At 41.2% G+C, this 25276-nt stretch overlaps 1 protein-coding gene across 3 annotated transcripts in view; it reads right to left on the reverse strand.

Moving 5' to 3' along the window:
- CACNA2D1 (calcium voltage-gated channel auxiliary subunit alpha2delta 1) overlaps nt 1-25276 on the reverse strand; it is a 681161-nt gene that overhangs the window by 148823 nt on the left and 507062 nt on the right. For all 3 annotated transcript variants that reach the window (XM_084632490.1, XM_084632488.1, XM_084632489.1), the window contains one exon: nt 21698-21797. In XM_084632490.1, coding sequence (XP_084488616.1) covers nt 21698-21797 — 100 coding nt within the window. The remainder of the gene's footprint in view (nt 1-21697; nt 21798-25276) is intronic.

Genomic DNA, 25276 nt, shown 5'->3' on the forward strand with positions numbered 1-25276 from the left:
GAAAAACTGACCTGCTCAGCGTGACACTGGAAGTCTATGGCACAGCCTAGAATAGAGACCAGTTCACTTGACTCTGAGTCCTATTACTAATCCATACGCCAAGCTTCCTTTCACTCTTCAACAGAGGAAAATCACCTGACCTTGTACCATGGTCTTTGTGACTAACTGGACAAAATAACTTTCACCTAATTTGTTTCAAAAAGTATGTGCCATTTTTTTTAAAGTCCACATATATTAATCCTATGATAACAATTATGTCCTATTAATGATTTAAGATCTGAATGATTTAATCCATATTTTATTCAAGAATCATTTTCAACTCATCCATAATAAATGCATGTTGACTGGGCATTCGACACACTGATATTTCCCCCTCACTGATCACATTAAAAGTAATCATACTGAAATCAAGATATTATTGTGATGAAAATAAATTAAGATGGATTTTGGTACTGTGCTGTGGGCTGAAGGAGCCATCTTTGAAAGAATACAGTAGCTGACACTTGCAAGTAACACTCAATTGTTACAACTAGAAGACATGTGTTTACTATGCAAGTCACTTTACAAACATGAATGCAGTTTCCCAGTTCCCAAGTGAAATAGTCATGTATTATTCTTGTTTAATTTGCATGTAAACTGTAGCAAAAGGGGTCTTGTCCAGGTCACATGTGAGTGAGCATCTAAGAGACTAGAAGCTAAGAAGCTTGACTCTCAGTTCCATACATACCACACAGACTATGCTGACAGCTTGTGCCACACGCTCTCAAAGAAACTGAGGAACCACCTGATCAACATCCTCTACAGCAAACAGAGAAAGATTAAGAATGAGTTCTGTGAACTGGATACTCTCATAAAAAAACAACCTTCCACACAAACCTCCTCGTGGCTGGACTTTACAAAAACTGGACAAACCATTTACAGCACACACTTTTCTTCTCTACAAAAGAAAAAGGACACTAAACTATCTAAACTACTACATGCCACAAGGGGCTACAACAGTGGTTCCCTTAACCCACCCTGCAATATTGTTAATCTATCCAACTATACTCTTTAGCCCAGCAGAAAAATTGGTCCTATCTCAGGGCCTCTCCTTCTGTCCCTCCACCCCCACGAACATGATACAGTTCTGTGGTGACCTAGAATCCTATTTTCGACGCCTCCGACTCAAGGAATATTTCCAACACACCTCTGAACAACATACTAACCCGCAAAGAGCTTTCTACCAACACTACAAAAAGAAGGATTCTGTGTGGACTCCTCCTGAAGGTCGAAACAACAGACAGGACTTCTACAAAGAATGCTTCCGCCGACATGCATGGGCTGAAATTGTGGAAAAGCAGCATCACTTGCCTCACAACCTCAGCCGTCCAGAACACAATGCCATCCACAGCCTCAGAAACAACTCTGACATCATTATCAAAAAGGCTGACAAAGGAGGTGCTATTGTCATCATGAATAGGTCGGAATATGAACAAGAGGCTGCTTGGCTGCTCTCCAAAACCACTTTCTACAAGCCATTTCCCTCTGATCCCACTGAGGGTTACCAAAAGAAACTACAGCATTTGCTCAAGAAACTCCCTGAAAAAGCACAAGAACAAATCCACACAGACACACCCCTGGAACCGCAACTTGGGGTATTCTATCTGCTACCCAAGATCTATAAACCTGGAAATCCTGGACACCCCATCATCTCAGGCATTGGCACCCTGACAGCAGGATTGTCTGGCTATGTAGACTCCCTCCTCAGGCCCTACGCTACCAGCACTCCCAGCTATCTTCGAGATACCACTGGCTTCCTGAGGAAACTACAATCCATCAGTGATCTTCCTGAAAACACCATCCTGGCCACTATGGATGTCGAAGCCCTCTACACCAACATTCCACACAAAGATAGACTACAAGCTGTCAGGAACAGTATCCCCGATAATGTCACGGCAAACCTGGTGCCTGAACTTTGTGACTTTGTCCTCACCTGTAACTATTTCACATTTGGGGACAATGTATACCTTCAAATCAGCGGCACTGCTATGGGTACCCGCATGGCCCCACAGTATGTCAACATTTTTATGGCTGACTAAGAACAATGCTTCCTCAGCTCTCGTCCCCTAATGCCCCTACTCTACTTGCACTATATTGGTGACATCATCATCTGGACCCATGGAAAAGAAGCCCTTGAGGAATTCCACCATGATTTCAACAATTTCCATCCCACCATCAACCTCAGCCTGGACCAGTCCACACAAGAGATCCACTTCCTGGACACTACGGTGCTAATAAGCGATGGTCACATAACCACCACCCTATACCGGAAACCTACTGACTGCTATGCCTACCTATATGCCTCCAGCTTTCATCCAGACCACACCACACAATCCATTGTCTACAGCCAAGCTCTACAATACAACCGCATTTGCTCCAACCCCTCAGACAGAGACAAACACCTACAAGATCTCTATCAAGCATTCTTACAACTACAATACCCACCTGCTGAAGTGAAGAAACAGATCGACAGAGCCAGAAGAGTACCTAGAAGTCACCTACTACAGGACAGGCCCAACAAAGAAAATAACAGAACGCCACTAGCCATCACCTTCAGCCCCCAACTAAAACCTCTCCAACGCATCATCAAGGATCTACAACCTATCCTGAAGGACGACCCATCACTATCACAGATCTTGGGAGTCAGGGCAGTCCTTGCTTACAGACAGCCCCCCAACCTGAAGCAAATACTCACCAGCAACCACACACCACACAACAGAACCACTAACCCTGGAACCTAACCTTGCAACAAAGCCCATTGCCAACGGTGTCCACATATCTATTCAGGGGACACCATCATAGGGCCTAATCACATCAGCCACACTATCAGAGGCTCGTTCCCCTGCACACCTACCAATGTGATATATGCCATCATGTGCCAGCAATGCCCCTCTGCCACATACATTGGTCAAACTGGACAGTCTCTACGTAAAAGAATAAATGGACACAAATCAGACGTCAAGAATTATAACATTCAAAAACCAGTTGGAGAACACTTCAGTCTCTCTGGTCACTTGATTACAGTCGTAAAAGTGGCAATACTTCAACAAAAAAACTTCAAAAATAAACTCCAATGAGAGACTGCTGAATTGAAATTAATTTGCAAACTGGAAACAATTAACTTAGGCTTGAATAGAGACTGGGAGTGGATGGGTCAGTACACAAAGTAAAACTATTTCCCCATGTTTATTCCCCCCCGCCCCCCACCGTTCCTCAGACATTCTTGTCAACTGCTGGAAATGGCTCACCTTGATTATCACTACAAAAGATTATCACTACTTCCCTCCCCCGCTCTCCTGCTGGTAATAGCTCACCTTAAGTGATCACTCTGGTTACAGTGTGTATGCTAACACCCATTGTTTCATGTTCTCTATGTATATAACTCTCCCCACTGTATTTTCCACTGAATGCATCCGATGAAGTGGTAGCTCACGCAAGCTTATGCTCAAATAAATTTGTTAGTCTCTAAGGTGCCACAAGTACTCCTTTTCTTTTTGTGAATACAGACTAACACAGATGCTACTCTGAAACCAGTTCCATAGTGTCTCTCTCTCTGCCACATGCACCCAATTCCCCAGTCCTCAAATTTCTCCTTGAACTTGATCCTTGATATCCTAGTCTATCCTATTTTAACCACAAGGGCAAACAGGACACAAATCCTTAAAGCATACATTCTTATGAGTCTCCTATAACCAAGTTTTATTCAGAAAGTATACACTGCTAATGAAATTCATTCTGAATAATACAGCACTGCCAGAGAAAAATCTTTGGTTTCACAGATGATGTATAAATTGATGTACATTTGAAATTCTCTCTTTATATATACAGATCCAGAGGGGTAACGAGGATTTCAATCTGCAGTTCAATGTTACTTTCTTTTGGGGAGCATGGCAGGCAATTTAAATACAAATGAAATATTTAAATGGACTTTCCTCCTTTTATTACATGGATATCCAAAGTGTCCCCTTCATCCCATTGCCCGGAGTGAATATTACTTGCATTGCGAGTAAAACACGCAGGCAGCATCCACGAGGGCATCAGAAATGGCAGCATTAAGACTAGAGCATGCAAAGAGCATCAACTTGGGACTTGGAGGTAATTCTACCATTCATTTATCATTAGTACAAATGACTTATTATATTAATCTGCGGATCTTTATGGGAAAGCACTGTATGTACATTGTATCCAATATGTTCATATATATGCTTCTATATAGCCAAAATAGATGTTTCCCATTTATCACAAGGGACTCTCCCTTTTTATGTATTTGTTCAGACCCAACCTCTCAATCAGTATGTATCTATGCTGTTTCTGGTGTAGGTGGGAGCAGAATATACTCATGTTGAGCCATACTGAAAATCAGCCAATAGGAGAGTGATTAGCACGTATGAACACAAGTCTTCATAAACAAAGCCTTGGCCCAGTGGTTCTATTCAACCCATTTTCACAAAAGATAAAATATTTGGGAAATCATCTCAATGGTGAAAACACAACATTACATATGAGTCAGATCTAACACAAAGTAATGACAGGTTTTAGAGTAGCAGCCGTGTTAGTCTCTATCCGCAAAAAGAAAAGGAGGACTTGTGGCACCTTAGAGACTAACAAATTTAGCATCCGATGAAGTGAGCTGTAGCTCACGAAAGCTTACGCGCAAATAAATTTGTTAGTCTCTAAGGTGCCACAAGTCCTGCTTTTCTTTTTACAAATTAATGAGACATCTTACAACATACTTTGCAGGCTTCAACCACTAGGTGGCACTATAGTAAAAAGCTTTGCCTGACCTGGACTTACAGAGACCAGCATTTTACTTTTACACAGAAGGTTTTACACTTTGTCCTCCCCCCCCCCCAGTATAGCAATTAAAATCACAACTTTTTGTGAATGCTGTAAATTGCTTGTTAAACAGACTCATTATTACTTTCTGTTGTGCACCAGATGGGCTGAAGGAACAGGCCCATTAAAATATAAATATTACAGAAGCCTCCATGTCTTGAACACAGGAGGGTTCATTGCGATAGAGAGGACAGAAAACCTCGTCTATTCAGCTGCAAAGTGCACACACATTATAAACACAAGTCGATTCATTTCAAATGAATACTTCGGAAGTGTTTGCAATACTTGCTGATTACAGCCATAGGCTGAAATTTTACACAGTTGATGTGCTGCCTAAATGTCTTCCTGACCTTCCAAGGACTGTGATAGATGATATTCGCAGTGCTTGCCTATATCTAAGTCATACTTAAATCTTAGCTCAGATTACACTCTCAGACCTCCTTCCTTGTGGCTCCCTTAGTCACATCCCCTGTTGGTTTACTTACAGTTATTGTAGAATGCAGCCAGTCTAATCGGAATCCCTTTAAATGACAATTCACTGACTAAAAATGAATATTAAGCAAGAGTCAGATTTTTGATGTGTATGAAAGATTAAATGCGCTTGCACCAATAAGTAATTCTTATCTCTGGGCCTGCTACAGGGACAAATCCTATCTATTTAAAATACTGCAATGGGGATATCTGAATCAATCAAAATATTCCTCTGGGAATACTGAAAATTGAAAAAAATACAGTCAGCATGTTGCAGATCTAATATGATATTACTGCTGCTGATTTTTCAGTCTACTGAGGGTTGTTGCTATGCTACTCCTACCTCATGGCTAAAGCAGCTTGGTGACCCAGTTGTATCTATACATATTAAATGAGCAGGAGTGAAACAGATCTGATCCTATAAGGCTTTCCCCTTGTAACTAAATCCAGCTTTGCTGCTTTCTGTTTTGTGTGTGTTTACATGCTGTCGGCTCCGTAACAGGATTTTAGGTTAATCCAAAGAATACCTGAACCAGAATAAGGGCAATTTTCTGAACTACAACCTATATTTTAGAAGATATTACTAATATTTATCACAGGCCATTGCGAGAATAAGAAGACACCATAGAGCACTTGCAAGTGTTAATCATGAGTAGATTTCAGAGAACTGGAAAATCTGAGCGAATTCAGCAAACAGTGGAGGTTTGCCTTGCAGTCCTGACATCATAGAGAATAACAGAGAATAGAATAATAATTTCATGTTAAAGTTTAGGGTTCATAGCATGTTATGGAAAAACAATGTTTTTCTGTTATGTTTGCATGCAATTCAGAATAAAATCTTCAAGAGATGCTTCACATGCACAATACACATGCTGTATCGTGACCTATAAAAACCTCATTCTTACAGGAGCATCATATTTAAAATAATTCTGCACATTCAGCTACCTTAAACAGGAATATATGTTGAATGATGTAAACTTCTAATACTGTATCTCCTGATATTTGGCAATATAATGCTTAGTTCTTCCTTTTCATGCTAAACATGCTTTGAAACGTTTTTTATTTAGAGAAGGCACATACATTACAGAAACATTTAACACGGTCTGGCATAAACATTTATTACAGAAGATACAATGAGAGATACCTATTGTACAATATATCAGTTACCATAATGAACTCTCTCTCTGTTACATAGTTATTCAAGCAAAGACTACATGAAATATTTAGGATTAATTCTGGGCCAAACGCAGTATGAATTTACACTGGTCTACTGATAATTTCCAAAAGTACAAAATCTGGATTGCACAGAAATCAATGCAAAACTACCACCTGACAAAGGGACCAACAGTTGGAATAAAGGGTAAGATTCTGTGCAGTGCCTCTTGGAATTTCTGCACAGAACTTACATCCTAGGGGCACAGGAGGATAATGTGGCTTTAAGTCATTTTTGTGCCTTTTTGATCCTCCGCTGTTTGTGAAAGCTGGTGTAATTTAGACAGCCATGGGCACCTGTCTAAGTTATGGCAGACTCCCCAGCCTGCTTTCTACAACCTGTCCCTCCTTTCCTAGTCCCTCTAGATTTATACCAGCATACATGGCAGTACAACAATCTGGCCAACTGTTTCAAAAACATCAAGAAACTACCAAAGAAAGAACTTGTTCTTCTTTTAGAAAACTGTAACTAATAAGAGAACAATCAACTCCTTGCATCAAAGTAGTGGTCCTTTCTCTACTGGAAATAATTATTAATGTTAAGACTAAATGAAGTAGCAGTAATAAAATCTGGGAATTAAAAGTAGATGAACCTGGCAATGAACTTGAGGACTCCATACCAAATGCCCAGTCTCTTCTGACCTCCAAAACAAAGAATGTGTCAGTTGCGCCTGGAGCTTGCTTGTCAGTGCACCTACAGCAAATGTGATGACAGTCACTTTCATACACAGAACAAAAATCAGACAAGCCTGTACTCATAGACAAGTTAACTTTGAAATGTAGTTTAGTTCCAGTATCCTATTGAGGAAGATGATGTCCAAAAAATGCATGAGATTGACACTAAGATAATATGGACAACAGCTAGGAGGCCTCTGACTGGCAAGACTTCTACATTTAAAGTAGTTATGGAACTGGAAACAACAAATGGATTCACTAGGCAGTGGAAGCAAAAGGTAGACATACAGTTCCATTTTTGCTGCCCTTTTCCTTCAGTTTTTTTAATAAAAAGAAAAAAATATTAAACAACATAAAACAACAGTAAACCTTAGCCAAGATATTCAAAACTAAGAGCCCACAGTTAAATTTCTAAACCTACACTTAGGCATCTGCCTCATTTTCAGCGCTCTGAGCTTCCACTGCAGTCCACTACACAGGCATTGAGGTCAGTGGAAGCCGTTGAATACTCAGCATTCTTGAAAAATCAGGCAGGTGCCTAAATGTGCCTCAAAGTTAAACTCTTGGTTCTTTAACAACGTGGACCCTATCACTGCTCGCAACTTGGAATTCCAGCTTTCAAGTGACATGGAAACTTCTGGCTAAATCTTCAGAAAAGAGCCTTCTCTTTTCGGGGACCATTTTGATTTGTGCTCAGAATTGGCTTTGTGGGCACAAAGTTAGGAGCAAATTTTAAAGTCACCAGTCATTCCTATGAAAAAAGGGGGAGCTAGTACTTATTCCAGACAAAAATGTAGCCCGTAATTTCTAGCTCTAGGGAATAGAGAGGAAGCTGCTAGAGTGTACAGGGAATAACAAAATGGGAAGCAGAGTTACATGATTTTAAGGTACCACTCACATGCTAAAGCTAAAACCAAATTGGTAGGCCTGTACTAATGCTTCAGGACCAGTAAATATTTCCAACCACTGGTCCTGGACCACTGATCACTAAGGAAAGAAACTGCAAACTCTGCACTCATTTTCTGTGTGACTCATTTTCTGAGTTCTGAAAAAAAAATACTGTACTGGGGCAATCAGAATGTTTAAACTTAGCAGGCTTTATTAGTTTTTTTAAACACAGTATGCAAGATGCAAAACCAGTAATAACTTAATCCCCAAATGCTTCATAATATAATTTCTAGTTATTCAGGGTTCAATTTAAATGGCATGCTAGGACCGAGCTGTTAAAACATACACTTATGTTCATTGAGGTTTTTTCTTGGCTTTATGCAGTAGCATCTTAGTGGTCTGAAATCAACGTCTACAATATTTTTTAAAGTACTTTCTTCTCTGTGCCGCACACAGCTCCCATTAACATAAATTGATATTATGTGCATATATCAACAGGGAAAGTGAGCCCAGGGCCTCATTCTTTCTTCCCAGATTGTATGTTCCAGGCAAGACATTAACAATATGAGTATTAAATAAGCTTTTCCAAGGTATTAATGTTTTGTGTACTGGGAGATTATTTTAAGTTAAATGTTGATTCTGTCTGTTCATGAAATGCCCGTCACTCTGACAGCACAGTGATAGTCAAAGTTCAGCTCTGTTTGGTGTTTCATTCAGTACACCTCCATGTCGATGGACTACTTTTTTGGTTTATGCTACAATACATGAACGCAGTACATTATAGGAGAGTATTGCTCAAAGGGCTAAGGAAAATGAGGAGCTTAAATAAATATATTCGGACCAAAAGAAATCCTACCAATGGTATAGATGGAAATGGTAAAATTGTTAAAAAATGCTGCAGCAAAGATAGAAGCGTTCAATAAATATTTCTGTTCTTTATTGGGAAAGAAGCAGGATGATGTACTCGTATCCTATGAGGATGATGAGGTACTTTCCAGTCCATGAATAACTAAAAGAGAACATTAAACAACATCTACTAGAGATAAGCATTGTTATATTAGCAGGCCCAGATAACTTCCACCCAAAAGTCCTAAAAAAGCTGACTGAGGAGATCTGTGGCTTGCTGATGTTAATTTTAAATTTAGAATAAAGAAGAACTGTGAGAAGACTGGATGAGTGCTAATGTTGTGCCTATTTTCAAAAAGGGCAAGCAGGATAACTATAGTCTGGGTTAGCCTGACATCAGTCTCATGTGAAATAATGGAAAAGCTGATACAGGATTAAATTAATAAAGAAGTAAAGTGTAGGAATATATTTAATGCCAGTAAACATAGTTTTATGGAAAATAGGTCTCCAATAAATCTGCTGTCATTCATTGATGAGATTACAAATTTGCTTCATAAAGGTAATTGTGCAGATGCAAAATATGTAGACTTTTATAAGGCATTTGAACCAATACCGCACAATATTCTGATTACAAAATTAGCACAACACAATAACAATAAAGCACAAGTTAAATGGATTAAAATCTGGATAACTGACAGGTATCAAAAAGTAGTCATCCATGGGAATCATCATTGAAGGGGGTGTTATTTGTGGAATTCTGCAGGGATCAGCACTAGGCCTTGACACTATTCAACATTTTAATCAGTGATCAGGAAGTAAAGGTAAAATCACTGCTGATAAAATCTGTGCATTGCACAAAGATTTGTGAAGTGGTAAATTTTGATGAGAACAGGGCAATCATACAGAGCAATCTGGAACACTTGGTAAACAGTGTCCTTTAAAACAACACATTTTACTGCAGGCCAATACAAAGTTATACATCTAAGGAGGAGGAATACAGGCCATACCTACAGAATGAGAGATTATCCTGGAAAGCAGTGACTCTGAAAAGGATTCAGAGCCCATAAAGGATAAGCAACTCAACATGATTTCCAAGTATGGTGCTGTGGAAAAAAAGGGCCAGGGTAATCCCTGGATGTATAAAAAGGGAGTAGGAATAGGGAGGAGATTGTATTTCTGTATACTAGATCTGCAAACCTATTGAAATTATATTTAAAAGTTTAGATGTTTGTTTAAAACATTTACAGCAATATTTTGAAAAAACAATTTTTTTCAAAGACAATCCCTCCCAATGCAAACAAAAATTGCTTATTTAATTAAGAGTGGTGTATATCTTGTCTTAAACATAAGGGCTCCAATCCAGCACCTATTAAAGTAAATGGAAGGGGTTTCACTGATTTCAGCAAATTGGAAAAGTATTTTCCCACCGAGCAGTCTTAGGGTTAAATCCACACCTGGAATCAGAGGGCTACAGCTCAACTGATATCATTGGAGTACCATTCAGGTACTTATGGTCTGAATTTGACCAACTGACTTTCAAACTTCTTGCACAGATGAAGGCTCTTAGAATTGTCTTTCCATGGCCCAATTTAAACCTCTGTTTCAGGACCACCCTCATGCTCTCGCTTAAAAAAACAACAAAAACACCCCACCAATTTTTCCTCACTCTCTGCTTCTCTCCAGGACGTAATTCCTCTCTTCCCTTTTTACTCTGAGGACCATCTCTTTGCTTTTCCAAATCAGTGACTTCTAACTGCTTCCTACTTTCTCACCTGTCAGACCTCTCCCATTCAGCTGCCCAGTCTTATCCCCCTGCTGCCAAGCCTCCCTCTCTCAGTCCATTTCATTCTTACCACTCGACCACCTTCTGCTACTTCTTGACCTCAGTGATCCACCTCAATATCTTCAGTAACGCTCCACCTCCTCTCAAACAGCCTTGTTATTTAGAATGTTACAACATCATGGAAACTTGGGTGATTCTCTAGCAGCTCCATGGGACCACTACTGCCTAAGTAACTATGCTAAGATTTTCCAAGACGCCTCAGAGAATTAGGAGTCAAACACTTATTAAAATTCAATGGGAGGTAGATGTCTATCTCCTTTGAAGATTTCAGCCTACAATTTGATTGACTGTATGAGAGGGCTGGGAGGTGTATTGTTTTAAAACAATTCTGTCCCCAACCTCCCTCTCACACATTTCCAAACCACAGCATAATAGCTAGAGATGAGCTTTCAAAGCATGATTCTATTATCCCTAGCATGCTCATAATATTTCATTTCCAGTACCTAAACAGTAAATATTTGGTTGTATTTTTATAAAGGGTAAGTGATTCTAAGCAGCCCTACAGCTTCTGACCTTTAACATGTCTGTTGTTACAAGTTAGTGTTTTCCTTGGTGCATATTTTTACCCTCTGCAGGCTTGAAGTTGAAATACATTTCTCCAGAAACCACAGCCTACCCACAATCATAAACAAATTACACTCTCTGTGTCAACATTTGCAACCAAGTCTCTAAATCACAGCGTGCTGGGATTGAATTGCTACCCCTATCATCTGCCACTTACTGCTATCAAAGCATATAACCGGATTAGTGGGAAAACAGCTGTATTACTCATACATTTAAGCTCTTTCTAACAGCAGGTTTCCTTTCTGCAACAAAGCACAGCTCTTCAGATAGCAGAAATGCAAATCCCAGAGGAAATTATGACATATTAACCCTTGACAGTCTTTACATGACTTAAATAGTTCAGGCAGCCCTTTCTCCCTGGAAATAAATGCAAGGACTACATTAAATACGTAGAACTAAAGTGTTTAGCACATGCAGTTTTAAGCTTGTTGTTCTCCAGAATTTCTACATAAACCTAGAACGACTGATTAAATCACACTGTGCCACTTCCTAGAGCTGACTGACATGACCCTAAATCCCAGTCTCTCAGGTGTGGGCATGAAGAGCTACATGAGGGTTTTGTGGGGCAACATCTTGGCATAGTTTAGCTGCAGAACAGAGATCTGGATAATTTAACATCTCATTGCTAAATAATCACTGCTGTGATTATTAAATTTATCAAGCTGTAAAATATTGTTACTTTCTTGGCCAAAAGATATAGAAGGAAAAAAGTGTAACTGCCAATTAAGGGAAGTCACACTTCGTAACTGTAATTCTTCAAGATCTACAGTCCCTACCTGTATTTCACCATGGTTACGCATGTAGTCCATGCACCTGAGACCAGAGATTAGTGGTGGTCCCCAAGGCATTGGGTACCTTTGATGCCAAATGCGGGGTGGTACCCCTTTGGATGGACAAGGCTGGAAGTAGTACGTTCTCAAGTCTCTGTCTAGACAGAACTCTCTAGGTGAGGAAAAGATGGTTCCACCAAAATGCCCCAACTCTCCAGAAGATTTGATCCAGTTCTATTGGTAGTGCCATTGGTACCAGTATCAGAAAACAACAGTTAGCAGATGGAATGGGAGATGAGCTGGTGTTAGAATCTCCCTGGTGAGGGTTGGCCACTCGGGGGTGGAAGTGGGGAACGTTAGTCCAGGAGAAGCAACTATCCTCTGGTGTGGTGTCGTACATTGGAGCCTTAGAAAGGCTGAGTCTTGTTGCCCTGCACCACTGGAGACAGCGTGAAGGAACTCTCAGTAGTCAGTGGTTCCTCCTGAGGCGGTGGTGGTACTAGTGATGAAGACTCCAACTGCATGGTTAACATCAGTACTGATGGTTTGTGGGCCTGCAGCTCTCAGTACTTTGCTTTAGTCAGTACCAAGGTTTGTGTTGATGATGATGGGGGGGAGTGGTGCTGAAGTAGCCTTGCTCCTGTGCCCTTTTTGATCATGGCTTTGAGGCTTAAGAGGACCTACGTCCTTGTGTCCTGGGCAGAAAGACTTGCTCAACTTGGATGGAGAAGGATCCCTTCTCTTACAAGGTCCAGGAGGAGATCTATTTTTACGTTTATGAGAGTCACTCTTATTCTTGTGAGAAGGCCACTATGAAGGGTCCTTCACGCTAGTCATTCCCACTCCTGAGTCAGACATCAAGCTCTGATGAGCACACTTGATGTCTCAGGCCAATGTACAGGGTCTGGATCTGACTGAGGGCTTGTGGCATGTTCCATTAGATGCTTCTGAAGCCAGAGCTCTTGCGCCTGCCACATTTGGTTGGGAAAGAAGAGGCAAATACTGTCCTTAACAGAGATATGAGCTTCTCTGAGGCAGTAAAGGCAGCGCTGGTGGCCATCGCTGACTGAAAAGGGTTGGAAGACAATTTTTAAAGCCTGGGCACCTGGGCATAATCTAAATCCTGTGCCTGGGGATTGGAGGATTCCCTGGGGTGGGGATTGTGATAGGGTTTCTACCCCACACAAGGCCTGAAGGGGTTAAGGTGGCCATCTGGGCCAATTAACTGCCCAGGATGCACCTGGAGGAGGATCCAGGGAGTAGGGGTTAATTGGATGAGGCTTATCTGGATGGGAACAAGAGGGGCCTGTATAAAGCCCGGAAGCTGAGAGCAGCTCGGCTGCTGCAGGGAAGTAGTCTGGGAAGTAGTCACACTCTGGAAGAAGGGAGATGTTTTTGGCGTTATAGAGGCAAGTAGCCTACAGTTACTCCCTGGGAGGAGGGAGTTTGCAGCTGGTGAGCCCAGAGAAGGAGGGAGAGCCAGAAGGTAAGGAAAGGCTCAGGGGAAAGTCAGCAAGATTCAAGATGGTGCAGAATTTGGCTGCTCATTAGAAGGCCCTGATGGAACCCTGTGCAGAAGGCAGATTCCTCTACCAGCCACTGGGTGAAGTGGCTCCATGGGGCAGTGAACAGGAAGGCTGCCTAAGAGTGCTGGTGAGGAAAGACTGATACCCCAGAATGGGGAAGAACGCATAATGACCTAGCCAAAGGGCTGAGTCATGAAAAGGGAACACGCTGAGAGAGAGAGAGAGAGAGCGCGCGGCAGTAGGGCACACAGCGAGCAGCAAAAAGGGGCCTCAGGCCTGGAAAGAGCTGATTCACCAGAGTGGCTAGGTGGAGGTGCCAGCTGCTGTGAGTGGACCCCATGATAGGGAAACTATGAAAACCGCTAACAATAACTACCAATATAAGCTTTCAAATATCAAGAGAAAAGAATGTCAAAGAAGATCAATTCCAGGAACTGGAGGATTTTAACTTATGCCATGAGGCAATAAGAAAGAAGTGAAGACCCTTTGGTTCCCATTGCTGCTTATAACTTCAGTATGGAGTATAAGGAGAGCAACTGTGCAGGCACAGACCATGGGACACCACTTGCTAGAAATTGCCAGTCTCAGAAACATGGAGCATATGTGTATCTACAGTAAAATACAGATAGGGACCAGCACATGAAGAAGAACCTACAATTCTTGCTAAGGTTAATATAAGCCAGCCAACTAATACTCGTACCAGTTACCACCCAGATTTTTATTCATTAGCTATAAACGTTGTTAACCAATAATATGGGCCCGCTGAATAAAGTTACAGTTTTTTCACGTGAATAAAGAGCTTTGTTTTGTTTCAGGGGGAATCAATTTGGAATCGTTAACATGATTACTCCTATTATTATGAACATGACCTTTCATGAACGTAACACCATTCATCCAAATGATCCTCAGATCATTTTATGAAGTATAGATGGGAAGAATTAGATTACATTGGGCTTAGAAAAACAATCACTGACCCCACTACTCTTTAACTGCATAAACCATCAGATTTTTCTGTAAAAAGGAGAAGAAAAGCAAGCGAACAAAAAAATGTTTAAAATGGAAGAATCCCATATTCAATTAAAAGTGAAGCTGAGGCAGCACATCCTGCTAAGAGTCTGCTGTGTGCTGAAGTTATATATGTAATTTAAAACAAACAATCTAGTTTTATTTATCTCCATTTTTGTAGTTTGTTTATTTTTTGTGTTTCACTCTGGTAAGCTATTAGATAGTGGTAACCAGTTTAAGTGAAACAAAAAGTAAACAAACTATTAAAATCAATAATCACCACAGCAATTAATGTCAATTTTGTGTTGGGTGAATGCCACCTAAATTTAAGTTATATAAAAAAATCCTTAAAGTGGACTATTTTATTCTCATTGTCATCATTTATATATATTTAGTGCCATGCTGTCAGTGTTTGACTTGGCTTTGAGATTTTGGCTGGGCTGTGGAAAAATTAAAGAAATAATAAAATAATATAAAAAAATAAAAACATCATTAAAAACAAAATATGACTGAACCAAAGTTGTTCTATTTTTACTTCCCTTGCCTGAAGAAAACCTTGTGGCAGTAAAATCATTTCAAACTTGCTTTCCTATCTGTGGCATACACATCCCATTTTCTTGTCACAGAAAGCAAAATGTCATAGTTGAAATTCAATCTTGTTTTACAACTGCAATCCAAAATAGGGTTTTAGACACTTAAAAATATAGGTTATAAAAACTGAATTGTGATACTCAAAAGATATAGCCTATATTTAAATGGTATACATACACAACACCACCACCACTTTCCAAACTGCAGTGTAGAAAAATATTTAAAAGATGTCATATTCTGTTATGCACAGATCTGTGGGCCTTGACTTCCCATGAGTATAAATGCCCTAAAACAAAACTATCCTTGACTTCCACAATGAAGTCTCTAAACACTAGCACACACCACAAAAGCATCACAAATGTTCACTGGATTAGAAAATATATTGATATTCTGCAGGGGTTATAATTCATCTGCTGAGGTTACTGCGAAAGCATTCAAATGGTATTTAACTCCTTTGATGTGATGAATCCTTATTTTCATACAGTACCGGATCTTGCTTGCCTAGCTCACTTGAGTAAAGCGAGGAGGATTTCCCAAGTATTCAAAAGGATATATGAGCAACAGAAAAAAAAAACACAACAGTTGCTCCACATTTAAAAAAAAGGTCAAGAAAAAAAAAAGAGCATAAGTTCCCCTATGTACATGACTGTGCATGTATGTTCATGTACACATATTTCAGCAGGCACTTTGGTCATGCTGGATATAGTTAAAGTTGGTCATGCCTAGGGCTGGGAATGGTATTCATAGTGAACAATGTTCTTCATTCCAAATTATTCAACTAATACTTCACGCTAACAACATTTCCATCTATGAACTCCTCATGAGTTTCCCATGTGTATTTGCTATTCATTATTAGTTGTGCATGGTTGGAGCATAGGCTACAGAGATCCTGGATCAAGGCAGGACCTGAAGTAGGTTCTCCGTTGTGGTCAGGCAGGAAGCCTGGGAAACAGGCCAGAGGGGCTGAGGGGGAAAGTCTGGAGAGGCCTTAAGCAGAGATTGGGAAGAGCCTGATTGTGGGGGTCACCACCACAGCCGACCCACTAAATGGCAGGTACTTATATCCCTTCTAGGTCCTTTCCCCTGGTAATGACATGATAGATTGTAAACGCATGAGATAATGCAACCATCTCAATTTGTCCATTCATTTCCACCTAAAACCACTCAGCCTAACACAAGCTGAATAATTAAGGAAACTCAAGCTTTGAAGTCTGCCACACATAACCAACCGAGGATAACCTAAAGGTACAATAACTTAGTAATTTTGAACACTTAGGTTGGTAAGACTATAAAGTTCTTGTCTAAAGCAGCAGGAAAAAATGAACTTGGGACTAGATCCTCAGCTGCCAAAAACTGGCATAGCTCCATGGAACGCAATAAACCATGCTAATTTACACCAGCTGAGGATCTGGCCCTTTTCTCTTAAACCGGAGAAGATCCAAAAGGACCAAACAATGAGATTTCAATTCATTTTGGCAGCCATCACCATTTACATTAGTGAAAAGGTTTTTCTGCTTTAATAAACAAATGAGCATGAGGTATTTTCCACTACAGTTCAAACCAAAGAAAACCTTCTAATTCACTATTAAGAACTTTAAGGCAGAAAATGTGACTTCCATAAAACTTCCTTCCATACTACTAGAAGAGAGGGCTAAGTAGACTGAGAGATAAAAAATGAAGCAGTAAATCGTGTTCAAAGAGATTTTGAAAGTGTTATTTCAGGACTTTTTCTCTGCAGCCTGGTTATAATTTATCAATAGAAGTTGAAAATTATCTCCAAAATCATTACATAGTTACTCACCACACATGCAGTCTCTTGGCTTTAAGGGTCTGTCAGTGCTTCCATTATAAATTCCTATATTCAGAGTTGTATAGTTCAGTCATAAAAAAATAAAAATAAAAAATGCTCCAGGCTAAGCCATGGTATTCTACGGTTCCCCACTTTTTAAAAACAAACTACACCAAAATAATCTATTTTCCCATCACACAGGTTTGATGTTCAGAACTTGGCATATTCAATCCCAGGCAAGAGCTTGAAAAGCAATGCTAGTCCAAGAGACTGTTTTAAATTACAATATTTCTTGAATCTACAGATTTAGGAAGAAAAGTTAAAGAAATCACAGTAACTGTAATTTTTTGAGTTTACTGCCTCTGCCCAGGCATACATTTTGGAGATATACCTCCTCTGCAAGCCTGAGCTTTATTATCCTTCCAGAAAACTAGGTTCATGCCAGGCCTCCAGTTACAGATACACATGGATGCAAGGAAACCTGAAGAAAACAGGAATTACTACCAATCACATGGCAAATGATCCTGGTGCTGTACACAGGCTGAAGAGTGAGACTTTGTATGGGTAGCAACTGTTGCCTACATAGAAATAAAGGCCCTCTTGTGTGCCAGTTTGATTGCAATGTGAAAATAAGCAACTTTCAAGCCAGAAGTCCAGAACAAGTATTAAGAGGCAAGAGCAGGAATGATGGAATCCAGGGTCAGCATGTTGAACATTAACTTCCTGGTGTAATAGGTCAATTTCTGAAGATTCATAATGGAGCAAAAGCCATCTTTGGTTTTCAGCATGAAGAAATACCTTGAATAGAAGCCTCTCCCTTCTGTAGCACTGAGCAATTTCATAGATTCTAAGGCCAGAAGGGTCCACGGTGATCATCTGGTCTGACCTCCTGTCCTACACAGGCCATAGAACTTCTGTAGCCCCATTCTTAGGACAAAATCCACCTTTGCACTGAGATTCATCTGATGAGAGGGATACTTGCCAAGGAATTAGGAAGGAGAATTCAGATATAGCATGAGGTGGAATTTGATCAAGTAACTGAACTGAACAATCTATAGCAATCAATAATTCACAGCAATTCCACTCCCTTCTGCAATGAAACAGAGCAGATGGTCTGCAAAAGGAGGAAGGGAGAGTCAGGAAAGCCACATGCAAGCTGGTTCTAGGCTTTCAAGTAATACTTTAACACTCAAGACTAGCAAGTGAAACAGATGTATGGGCAGCTGACATTGCAGCTGCCTCTGTCTGGCATGTTTCTCTTTACCTAGTCTTCTGTTGTCAAGAGTGGGGTTTCTGGATATAAAAACAGAAACCATCAAGTGAAAGGTGTTGTGTCTGATAACCAAACGAAGACGACGTAATGCTTCCTTTGCTCAGGCTGTATGAATCCTCCCTCCACTGACCTTGCAATGGACCTGGTTTACTTTATGTCTTATTTGCTCAAGGGTCCTCTTCACTATACTAAAGAACCCCCCCCCCACACACACACACTCTCTAATGAGAAGATGTATAACTCAGCTCTTTGCCTCAATTAAGTGAGAGCGTGGAGAACTTAATCCAAAAGTAAAGACGACAGATGATGTCTGTCGTAACATCAACAGAAGTGTCAGAGAATAGGATTCTTGCTTGACTCTACATCCCCCTAAGACAGCCTCTACTTATGCTCCACTGGCAAATGATCTAAGCAGTGGAAGCATCTGATACCAAAGCTGAAAGAGCTATCCTGGCCTGGTAGCTGTCCATATAGATCTGCAATTCCAGAAGAACAAACCTTCCTTCCTTAAAAAGTTATTCTTCTTTGGCACTTTACCAGACAGAAAGGAACAACCTGGTTAGAAGCTGTCATAAATATAAAGGGAAGGGTAAACCCCTTTGAAATCCCTCCTGGCCAGGGGAAAGCTCCTCTCACCTGCAAAGGGTTAAGAAGCTAAAGGTAACCTCGCTGGCACCTGACCAAAATGACCAATGAGGAGACAAGATACTTTCAAAAGCTGGGAGGAGGGAGAGAAACAAAGGGTCTCCATCTGTCTATATGCGGCTTCTGCTGGGGATAGACCAGGAATGGAGTCTTAGAACTTTTAGTAAGTAATCTAGCTAGGTATGTGTTAGATTATGATTTCTTTAAATGGCTGCAAAAAGAATTGTGCTGAATAGAATAACTATTTCTGTCTGTGTATCTTTTTTGTAACTTAAGGTTTTGCCTAGAGGGGTTCTCTATGTTTTGAATCTAATTACCCTGTAAGGTATCTACCATCCTGATTTTACAGAGGTGATTTCTTTCCTTCTATTTACTTCTATTTCTATTAAAAGTCTTCTTGTAAGAAAACTGAATGTTTTTTCATTGTTCTCAGATCCAAGGGTTTGGGTCTGTAGTCACCTATGCAAATTGGTGAGGCTTTTTATCTAACATTTCCCAGGAAAGTGGGGGTGCAAGTGTTGGGAGGATTGTTCATTGTTCTTAAGATCCAAGGGTCTGGGTCTGTAGTCACCTAGGCAAACTGGTGAAGCTTTTTACCAAACCTTGTCCAGGAAGTGGGGTGCAAGGTTTTGGGAAGTATTTTGGGGGGAAAGACGTTTCCAAACAGCTCTTCCCCAGTAACCAGTATTTGTTTGGTGGTGGTAGCGGCCAATCCAAGGACAAAGGGTGGAATATTTTGTACCTTGGGGAAGTTTTGACCTAAGCTGGTAAAGATAAGCTTAGGAGGTTTTTCATGCAGGTCCCCACATCTGTACCCTAGAGTTCAGAGTGAGGGAGGAACCTTGACAGAAGCCGTGCATCATCTTTCTGGCTGCTAAGACTACCAAGGTGTAAAAGTGGTTGAAGAAATTCTGGAGTCCTTGCCAAGCTATGGGAGATAGGCAATCAGCTTTCCTTGGTGCTGCAGGAGCTAATCCTAGTGTCAGCCATATGTCAACGGCATGTCCAGTTATTTAATCAGAAGAATATTTTCCCTTAGGTATTCCTGGGGGAATTCTGCGCCACTGTGCACGTGCAGAATTCATGTCCCCTTCAGATTTTTTCTCTCTGGAAAATACATTCTGCCAGAGAAGAGCTGCAGTTACACCTTTCTCCCACCCAGTGGTGCCAGAACAGAGAGCAGCCAGTTAACTGGTAATAGAAGTCAGCAGCCAGCTGTGGTACTCACAGTGCCCTGCCCGTGGAGCCAGGTTAGGATGCATGGGATATGGGGAAGAGGGAACAGTCAAAGCAGGGGACATGGAGCTAATGGGGGGTTACAGACTAGGATTCAGAAGGGCTAGTGGGAGGGGACAGACTAGGGTGGGGTGGAATGGGGGTGCAGGGCCACGTGGGAATAGGGAACAAGGGATGCAGGGCTACATGGGGACAGTGGAGGGGTGGCTGAATGGGGATGCAGAATCACATGGGGACAGAGGCACATGTGCCTGAATGAGAGACTAAGGGTCAGCCAGAATCTGCATGGGGGAGACTCCCCAACTCCTCAACAATCCCTCCCACCTCCCAGAAAAACCTTGTTCTATACTTCTCCCACCAACCCCCACCAACCCTCCAGGTTCACTCCCAGGTTCATTCCCAGAAATTACTTCCCTCTCCCTCAGCTCCTCCGTTACTCCTGACTCCCCCAGTCTGGGATTTCATGCAACCACCCCACCTAGGCCATTCATATGGAGATCGTTGCATATCGGCTTCCAGCTTTTCAGTCCTGTCAGCACTGTGTAGGAAACTCGTTCCATGAGTCTTTTGGTGAAGTTTGGTGAATGATGATGGTGAGATACTGGGGTGGTGAAAACTACTGATACCAGTAGACTGTCCACGCAAAATAGTTTAATGTTTAACCTGTGGCGCATAGTAGCAGGATGCACACTCTGGAATGTCACAACCTTTATTCAACAGAGAGCCGAGGCTCGATGGCCATGTCTGTGTCTGCCCTGCAGAGCCTGCTAACTCGGCTATGTGGTTCTTGCCATTGTCCAAAGAGGGTCCTCCACCAGGCATTTGAGGCTTGATAGTCATTGATCCATATTATGATTCTTTCAGCCATTTAAGCTCTGACCGTTCACCCAGACCATTAATTTCTATATTAAACAATACACTCTTAACCATTTGTCATGATGTACCATGAACTGCACTAAATTACACCAGCTGAGAATTTAGTCTGTTATACACAGGTATAAATGAGTAAACAAGTAGAAAGTCAGTGGAGAATCAACTCCTTACCCTCATCTTATTATTCTATCTCAAATAAGCAGCTCTCATATTTTCCACTACTGAGGCTGGGAAGCATATGATGATCTCAGTAGAAATTGCACATGCAGAACAAATGAATAATGTTCAATAGAGAGCAACAATGTGGATTAAAAAAGAGAATTTTGCTCTAATAAACCAAAATTTTCTTAAAATTAAGCTTTCTTGCATCATGGTAAAAAGCAAACTTTGCCTTGAAGAGTCGTGGATCAGCCAATCACTTCTAATTTCAAATCCACATGTCTCAAAGTTTCAGTGCCTTTCATTATATTTAATAAAATGTTTGCATCACATATTTCAGCTTGGAAGCACTGTGTGTCCAGTTTAAGACACAACCAAGTACTCAACTCTGGCCCAGAAAAGAGCCTCCTTGTATCACTGATGCCACTACCAGTTACTGAAAGAATTGATACTCACTGAAACTACATTCACAAAATCATCATCTGACAAGGTTTCTAGCATCTCAATGACGGAGGTTCGGATCAACTTCAGTGTCAGTCCACTAACGCTCCCACTCCTGCATAACAGAGAAAATTTAAAAAATGGATTGAAGGAGTTCAGTTGAAAACATACAGTGGAACTAGATTTTATAAACTGGCTCCCATATTTTCATACTCAAGATTGCTCCAGAAGTGCTTACTCAGCCCCAAGTCTCACCTTTAAGAGTTGCTCTGCAATGGCAATACTTGTTACAGAAAATAAAAAGTTCCAGAGTTAGTCTCCAAGCCATAACTTTGTGGTTCAGAAGAATAGTTTTGTCACCTGACCCATGACCCACAGTGACACATCTTTTCCTCATTTTCAATTCATGATTGCCATGAGAATTTATCACATACAAATTGTGTGTTCCCTAAAAATTCTTCTACTCTCTTCTATTCAGTCAAGGCGTTATATTTTCAGGGATCTAAATTGCGGCATGCTTGTTTCAGGGCAAAGCTCAAACTTTGGGAGGGAGGAAGGGGTGGAATTGCAAATGCTGATAAAACACACCTCTGCAATACAGCAGTATTTGACTGCATTTAAAAACATCAAATGCAATCTCTCCCAGTGAGGCAAAGAACCAATGAATAGATTTTTTTTCAGTATAAAGCAATCTGGAGACACTTCAAGCCTGATGATTCCCCCAGACTCTTGACATTGGCTTAACAAAGGAAATCTTGACAAGGGGAAGAAAGGAGAGCAGCAGAATATGGACACTGGACTTCAGAAAAGCAGACTTCGACAACCTCAGGGAACTGATGGGAAGGATCCCCTGGGAGAACAACATGAGGGGGAAAGGAGTCCAGGAGAGCTGGCTGTATTTTAAAGAATCCTTATTGAGGTTACAGGCACAAACCATCCTGATCTGTAGAAAGAATAGTAAATATGGCAGGCGACCAACTTGGCTTAACAGTGAAATCCTTGCTGATCTTAAACACAAAAAAGAAGCTTACAAGAAGTGGAAGCCTGGACAAATGACCAGGGAAGAGTATAAAAATATTGCTCGGGCATGCAGGAGTGAAATCAGGAAGGCCAAATCACACCTGGAGTTGCAGCTAGCAAGAGATGTTAAGAGTAACAAGAAGGGTTTCTTCAGGTATATTAGCAACAAGAAGAAAGTCAAGGAAAATGTGGGCCCCTTACTGAATGAGGGAGGCAACCTAGTGATAGAGGATGTGGAAAAAGCTAATGCACTCAATGCTTTTTTGCCTCTGTCTTCACGAACAAGGTCAGCTCCCAGACTGCTGCACTGGGCAGCACAGCATGGGGAGGAGGTGACAAGCCCTCTGTGGAGAATGAAGTGGTTTGGGACCATTTAGAAAAGCTGGACGAGCACAAGTCCATGGGGCCGGATGCGCTACATCCGAGAGTGCTAAAGGAGTTGGCTGATGTGATTGCAGAGGCATTGGCCATTATCTTTGAAAACTCATGGCAATCAGGGGAGGTCCCGGACGACTGGAAAAAGGCTAATGTATTGCCCATCTTTAAAAAAGGGAAGAAGGAAAATCCTGGGAACTATAGGCCAGTCAGCCTCATCTCAGTCCCTGGAAAAATCATGGAGCAGGTCCTCAAGGAAATCAATTCTGAAGCACTTAGAGAAGAGGAAAGTGATCAGGAACAGTCAGCATGGATTCACCAAGGGCAAGTCATGCCTGACTAATCTAATTGCCTTCTATGACGAGATAACTGGCTCTGTGGATGAGGGGAAAGCAGTGGACGTATTGTTCCTTGATTTTAGCAAAGCTTTTGACACGGTTTCCAACAGTATTCTTGCCAGCAAGTTAAAGAAATATGGGCTGGATGAATGGACTATAAGATGGATAGAAAGCTGGCTAGATTGTCGGGCTCAATGGGTAGTGATCAATGGCTCCATGTCTAGTTGGCAGCCGGTATCAAGTGGAGTGCCCCAAGGGTCGGTCCTGGGGCCGATTTTGTTCAATATCTTCATAAATGATCTGGAGGATGGTGTGGATTGCACCTCAGCAAGTTTGCAGATGCTGGAGGGTAGGGATAGGATACAGAGGGACCTAGACAAATTAGAGGATTGGGCCAAAAGAAATCGGATGAGGTTCAACACAGACAAGTGCAGAGTCCTGCACTTCGGACGGAAGAATCCCATGCACCGCTACAGACTAGGGACCGAATGGCTAGGCAGCAGTTCTGCAGAAAAGGACCTAGGGGTTACAGTGGACAAAAAGCTGCATATGAGTCAACAGTGTGCCCTTGTTGCGAAGAAGACCAATGGCATTTTGGGATGTATAAGTAGGGGCATTACCAGCAGATTGAGGGACATGATCGTTCCCCTCTATTTGACATTGGTGAGGCCTCATCTGGAGTACTGTGTCCAGTTTTGGGCCCCACACTACAAGAAAGATGTGGAAAAATTGGAAAGCGTCCAGCGGAGGGCAACAAAAATGATTAGAGGACTGGAATAAATGACTTAGGAGGAGAGGCTGAGGGAACTGGGCTTGTTTAGTCTGGAGAAGAGAAGAATGAGGGGGGATTTGAGAGCAGCCTCCAACTACCTGAAAGGGGGTTCCAAAGAGGATGGATCTAGACTGTTCTCAGTGGTAGCAGATGACAGAACGAGGAGTAATGGTCTCAAGTTGCAGTGGAGGAGGCTTAGGTTGGATATTAGGCAAAACTTTTTCACTAGGAGGGTGGTGCAACACTGGAATGCATTACCTAGGGAGGTGGAATCTCCTTCCTTAGAAGTTTTTAAGGTCAGGCTTGACAAAGCCCTGGCTGGGATGATTTAGTTGGGGATTGGTCATGCTTTGAGTAGGGTGTTGGACTAGATGACCTCCTGAGGTCTCTTCCAACCCTAATAGTCTATGATTCTAGGGGTACAGAGAAATGTTTTTATGAATTTCTTCCCTTAGTCTTCACACAGCATGGAATGAATCTCTGAATATAAATACCAAACCAGAGGCAGATTTATTTATACAATGGGAAATGGCACTGTAAATTTGTCATAGAATTTTATAACATTATCTTCATTAATGTTATTGTAATGTAGAACAACCCCATTTGAATAATGGAGCAAATCAATGCAGCTAAAGTCCCAAAAATATGCCATTTTACCCTCTACGTTCATTCCCCCGTATTTCATTTTGGCTTTACATTCAAAACTGTCGTTTTTTTAAAAAAATCAGTGTATTCTCACATTTACGTATTTATTTTTACTGTTTGGGGATTAATGTTTTGAGAGCTCTGAAGGGGTTGGACTTTAGGCTTTTGAACAGTTTAAGATAAACTGTGGAGAGCTAGAATACAATACATTAAGCATACATGAATTCTCATCCTTTTGGTCACCAAACCATGCAAATTAATTCTCAGACAAATCCAGCTCTTTGCTTCTAGTACTTTCTTCTGTGTTTCACAACAAGCTCTGGCATTCACCTGAGAGATTTTCTATTGGTTATTTCAGTAATTGAGATGTTTATGTCCAACATCAGATGGACATAGAGCGGTGGTTCCCAAAATTGTTCCCCAGCTTGTGCAGGGAAAGCCCCT

This window comes from Lepidochelys olivacea, assembly GCF_965140295.1.
Source record: "Lepidochelys olivacea isolate rLepOli2 genome assembly, chromosome: 1".
Classification (NCBI taxonomy): Eukaryota; Metazoa; Chordata; order Testudines; family Cheloniidae; genus Lepidochelys; species Lepidochelys olivacea.